This window comes from Oncorhynchus tshawytscha, linkage group LG32 (genome assembly GCF_018296145.1).
Source record: "Oncorhynchus tshawytscha isolate Ot180627B linkage group LG32, Otsh_v2.0, whole genome shotgun sequence".
Lineage (NCBI taxonomy): Eukaryota > Metazoa > Chordata > Actinopteri > Salmoniformes > Salmonidae > Oncorhynchus > Oncorhynchus tshawytscha.
This window is the reverse complement of record NC_056460.1, coordinates 141912-147911: the sequence shown is the minus strand read 5'-3', so window position 1 is coordinate 147911 and position 6000 is coordinate 141912. Positions and strand designations below refer to the sequence as shown.

Sequence of the window (6000 nt, the reverse complement as noted above, 5' to 3'; positions counted from 1 at the left end):
GTTATTAGGAATTTTGGGCTGTTGTGGGTTAACAAAAATATGACCAGCACATCACAATAAGGTGCTCTGTACTGACGTTATAGACTAGGGCATTTGAACTTTGAATGTATATTTACAGTTACATTGATTGCACAGAGTAGACTTAAAGTACTCATTAGATTACAGCAAGGTTCAACGTTTTCAAGCAGACGAGCTCCACTTTTCCAAAACCATAGATAGCACACAAACTATAATGTTTAATAGCATTTTAATGACATCGTACATATACATATAAAAATGGGAGAGAGAGCGAGAGAGAGAGAGAGATCTACAGGTGCAGTTTCATACATCAGAAATCCAGGTCAATATTCCATATGCCCAAAGACCCAGGCATTGCAAAGCATTTCATTCCTATTACATAATTTCTGATTGTGCAGTAAGATGTTTTTCTCTCTCAATACAATAGATACAGTGACAAAGAAATGCACACTATGTATCAAATAACAGGATAACATAGCAAAAATTATAATGTGCAGTGCTAGAGCCAACAAGCAAGCAACCTTTTTTTGCAGTAAATGCTGAATTTCCATTTTAACATCAATGCTTTAAAGTGTTTGTTATACATACTGATTTTATAATCTGTAGCCAACTATTATTATTTGGAAACATATATTATGATGCAACTCAAGAGGGACAAAAGTAAACAAAGGAAAATAATTACTGGTCCATGATATATATAAAACATTACTCCATGAGAGAATAATTTAAAGATATTCATCTTGTTTCAATTAAAGGTGTATTATTAGGGTTATCTTGACCAAAAAAGAAATGCGCTTATTCATAATGCTGGCTAGCTATGCCCTTGTGGAGCCCGATTATTTTCTCGAGGTTGTTTGTTTTCAAGTAAGAATCATAGTAAATTATGTTGAAAAGTTTCATTAAATTCTTTATTCAATATGTGTATGTCCAGTCACAAAAATGAATTATTTTGAAGTAATGTTGTCTCCCTTTTCAACAGAAAAAAAATGTAGGCCTGCCTCTTGAAGACACCCTCACAAAATTGAGGAAATGTTTAAATACTCAGACCCATTTTAACAAAACACAATTACAAAAAGCACAAAAACACATTTTTTACAAGTAAATAATAAAGCTAAAAAAATTAAATGGTCCTCATGATATTACCAAATCTATTTCATGATGGAACCTGCCAGATACACCTTGACACTAACAAAGTTAAAATGTTTCATTTACATTTGTATTTCAAGTCTCAACAGTTTTACCCAATTCCAGGAACATTAAACACAGCATGTGGTGTAGTTGAGCAGGAATATCAGTGGCTGGACAGACAAAAATTAAAAAGAAGTAAAGAAAAAACAATGCTGCACTAATAAAAAACAGAATGTCTTCATTGCTGAGAAACTTTATAGCTTTTTCTTGCCAAAGAGGCTGAATCGCTTCTCCTTGTCCTTTTCTTTGTCTTTCTCCCGCTTGCCCGGGCTGGATTCGGTGGTGAGGGTGACAGTGGCGGGCAGGGTCTGGGCTCGGCTCGATGCCGGAGTGCTCTGGTTGCTGGGCGTAATCGATACCTTATCAGGTGTCCCCGCGTTCAGAATGGCCTGGATCCATGTGCTCATCTCTTCCTGTAAGGGGTCATTGAAAGGTCAGTTTCCTTAGTACTTTTTAGCTAATGTTGTGCTTTCTCTGTCTCAAAAAGAGAATGGCAATTGTAAAGATCTATGTTTATAAGTGAATGAAATTTGGCAAAGAAGTACTTTGGCAAAGAAGTACTGAGTCTGGGTCGTCATGACATATAAAGTGCCACATTAGCTAGGGAATTTTGGGGAAACTCAAACTAGAAGAATAGGTACATGCAAGGTAGTGGAGGCCAGTTTAACAACTAGCCCAATAATTAGGTTGGGTAGTCAAGAACAGGGCCTCTATGCAAAAGTTGTTGTTAATTTGTTTTACAGTATACCCACTGTTTTGTTTTGGCCTACCGAAACAATATTTAACACGATTACACAAAATGTTAAACAAAGGAAGCCGACTTACCTCTTCTTTGGCTTGGAAGAGATACTCATTTCCATCAGCAACTCTGAGAAAAAAAAAAAAATTTTTTTTCGTAACTTAAACATACACTGCTCAAAAAAATAAAGGGAACAATAAAACAACACATCCTAGATCTGAATGAATGAAATATTCTTATTAAATACTTTTTTCTTTACATAGTTGAATGTGCTGACAACAAAATCACACAAATTATCAATGGAAATCAAATTTATCAACCCATGGAGGTCTGGATTTGGAGTCACACTCAAAATTAAAGTGGAAAACCACACTACAGGCTGATCCAACTTTGAAGTAATGTCCTTAAAACAAGTCAAAATGAGGCTCAGTAGAGTGTGTGGCCTCCACGTGCCTGTATGACCTCCCTACAACGCCTGGGCATGCTCCTGATGAGGTGGCGGATGGTCTCCTGAGGGATCTCCTCCCAGACCTGGACTAAAGCATCCGCCAACTCCTGGACAGTCTGTGGTCTGTTGGTGGATGGAGCGAGACATGATGTCCCAGATGTGCTCAATTGGATTCAGGTCTGGGGAATGGGCAGTCCATAGCATCAATGCCTTCCTCTTGCAGGAACTGCTGACACACTCCAGCCACATGAGGTCTAGCATTGTCTTGCATTAGGAGGAACCCAGGGCCAACCGCACCAGCATATGGTCTCACAAGGGGTCTGAGGATCTCATCTCGGTACCTAATGGCAGTTGTGGCCATCTGTGGAAGTCGGGCCCTCATACCACCCTCATGGAGTCTGTTTCTGACCGTTTGAGCAGACACATGCACATTTGTGGCCTGCTGGAGGTCATTTTGCAGGGCTCTGGCAGTGCTCCTCCCGCTCCTCCTTGCACAAAGGTGGAGGTAGTGGTCTTGCTGCTGGGTTGTTGCCCTCCTACGGCCTCCTCCACGTCTCCTGATGTACTGGCCTGTCTCCTGGTAGTGCCTCCATGCTCTGGACACTACGCTGACAGACACAGCAAACCTTCTTGCCACAGCTCGCATTGATGTGCCATCCTGGATGAGCTGCACTACCTGAGCTACTTGTGTGGGTTGTAGACTCAGTCTCATGCTACCACTAGAGTGAAAGCACTGCCAGCATTCAAAAGTGACCAAAACATCAGCCAGGAAGCATAGGAACTGAGAAGTGGTCTGTGGTCACCACCTGCAGAACCACTCCTTTATTGGGGGTGTCTTGCCAATTGCCTATAATTTCCACCTGTTGTCTATTCCATTTGCACAACAGCATGTGACATTTATTGTCAATCAGTGTTGCTTCCTAAGTGGACAGTTTGATTTCACAGAAGTGTGATTGACTTGGAGTTACATTGTGTTGTTTAAATGTTCCCTTTATTTTTTTGAGCAGTGTATTTCAGATTTGGATAGCAACATTTGCAAAAAAAAACATTCTGAAATGGCAGTCATTAAACTGAACTGGTTTTAACAAAATGAATTAGAACATTAAGAAATCCGATTTAGACTGAAGCAGATAGCGTAAATAAGTACAACTGAGAGGATCCACTTCTGGGGTGATTCCATGAGAAGAAACATGAACACCACTCCAATTTTTTACCTGAGTTTGAAGACATGCTTCTTTTTTTTGTAGTCCATGGCCACATCACACACAGCCCCCATTAGACTGATCGGAATCGCATTATGGTAGGGGATGCCTTGACCAGCACCCTTGTCGTCTTTGTAGAAGCCCATTTCCTGCTTGTTGATAACGCAGTACACGTTATGCCATGATCTGAAAAAGAGAGCTTTGTGAGCCTGGGAAAAAAGTCATTGTGAGCCTGGGATGTATTGTAGAACACAAGTTACCTTCCTTAAAATAATCTATTTACATAAAAATAAACTGTATAATTAAATGACTTCTTCCAAACAATGCTATTTGGATTCTCTCTTTTGATCCAGTTCACCATACCTGCTTGAGGCCTTCTTGTTGTGTCCCTCCCATTCATGCTTGCGATGCAGGAAGCCCTCCAGCTGAGCCACAGGCGAATCGTGGTTCTGGGTCAGCAACGTGGAGGACAGGCTGCCCTTGCCCCGCCGGTCGGCTGTGGGTGAGGGAATGGGGCTCGGGTCCTTTGAGTTCTGCTCCGCCACTCCATTCATGATCTCAACTCTGTCCACACCGTTCTGTGTGTGTGAGAGAGAGCGCCCAATCATTTCCCCAATTATGCCTTAAAACTAGAGTATGCAACGCTAATAGCTCTTTTGGTTTCTGAATTGTATTTGGACAAAGAATGTTGTGATTGAGTCAACCAGGTATGCGCCCAGGTAGGACGCCAGGTAGCGCCCCTGGAGGGGTGGGTGGGGGGGTACTGTTACACCTTGGTCTGTTTCACATGTCTCTGTTCTTGTCTCCACCCCCCCCCTCCAGGTGTCACCCATCTTCCCCATTATCCCCAGTGTACTTATACCTGTGTTTGTATGTTGCCAGTTTGTTTTGTTTGTCAAGCCTACCAGTGTTTTTCCTCTTGTCTTTTTCTAATTCCTGTTTGCTAGTTTCCCCGGTTTTGACCATTCTGCCTGCCCTGACTCTGACTGCCATTCTGTTCCTTGTCACACCACCCTGGATTATTGACCTATGCCTGCCCTGACCTCGAGACTGCCTGCTGTTCTGTACTTTATGGACTCTGATCTGGATTACTGACCTCTGCCTGCCCTTGACCTGTCATTTCACTTGCCCCATGTACTAGTAATAAACATTTGTTACTTTGACACTGTCTGCATCTGGGTCTTCTCCTGAAATGTAATAAAATGCCTGGAAGTGTATTTGAGTTTTAAAATACATACCAAGTGTATTTCCTAATACATTCCAATAATCAACTACTTGTCTTAAAAATAACATTTAAAATGATAAATGTTTACTTTGGAATGTCTTTAAAAGTAATTAAATTACCCTAAATAGTATTTGAACCCTGGTCTGCACTGTATCACCATACCAATGATTTGTATTTGTATTTATTATGGATCCCCATTATCTCTTCCTGGGGTCCAGCAAAATGAAGGCAGTTATACAATTTTAAAAACATTACAATACATTCACAGATTTCACAACACACTGTCTGCCTTCAGGCCCCTACTCCACCACTACCACATATCTACAATACAAAATTGATGTGTACGTGTGTGTATATGGTGTATGTTATCATGTGTATGCAGGTGTCTCTGTACATGTGTGTTGCTTCACAGTCCCCGCAGTTCCATAAGGTGTATTTTTTAAAATCAGTTTCTTAAATAAATTTTTACAGCTTGCATTAGTTACTTGATGTGGAATAGAGTTCCATGTAGTCATGGCTCTATTTAGTACTGTGCACCTCCCATAGTCTGTTCTGGACTTGGGGACTGTGAAGAGACCTCTTGTGGCATGCCTTGTGGGGTATGCATGGGTGTCCGAGCTGTGCGCCAGTAGTTCAAAACAGACAGCTCGGTGCATTCAACATGTCAATACCTCTTATAAATACAAGTAATGATGAAGTCAATCCCTCCTCCGCTTTGAGCCAGGAGAGATTGACAAGCAATCGCTACTGCCCTGTTTTGAGCTAATTGCTAAGTCCCGGTTTGTGGCACCTGACCACACAACTGAACAGTAGTCCAGGTGCGACAAAACTAGGGCCAGTAGGATCTGCCTTGTTGATAGTGCTGTTAAGAAGGTTGAGCAGCAGCGCTTTACTATGGACAGACGTCTCCCCATCTTAGCTACTGTTTTGACAATAACAGTTTACAATCCAAGGTTACTCCAAGCAGTTTAGTCAACTCAACTCTCAAATTTCCACATAATTTATTACAAGATTTGGTTGAGGTTTAGGGTTTAGTGAATGATTTGTCCTAAATACAATGCTTTTAGTTTTAGAAATATGTGACAGGCATGCACAAGCAGGAATTGCTGCTTCATTGTTCTACATATACTTGGGTCTTAGTTTGTCGTTAGTAGTGATTGAAGAAGTACTGGAATGACAG

At 41.2% G+C, this 6000-nt stretch overlaps 1 protein-coding gene across 4 annotated transcripts in view; it reads right to left on the bottom strand.

Annotated features, from left to right (window-relative positions):
- Positions 1-230: 230 nt before the first annotated feature.
- LOC112247802 (spectrin beta chain, non-erythrocytic 1) overlaps positions 231-6000 on the bottom strand; it is a 112180-nt gene continuing 106410 nt past the window's right edge. For all 4 annotated transcript variants that reach the window (XM_024416630.2, XM_024416628.2, XM_042310622.1 and 1 more), the window contains 4 exons: positions 3959-4173; positions 3608-3781; positions 2032-2074; positions 231-1619 (listed from right to left, as the gene is read on the bottom strand). In XM_024416630.2, the coding sequence (XP_024272398.1) occupies positions 1401-1619; positions 2032-2074; positions 3608-3781; positions 3959-4173 (651 nt within the window). In that variant the 3' untranslated portion in view covers positions 231-1400. The remainder of the gene's footprint in view (positions 1620-2031; positions 2075-3607; positions 3782-3958; positions 4174-6000) is intronic.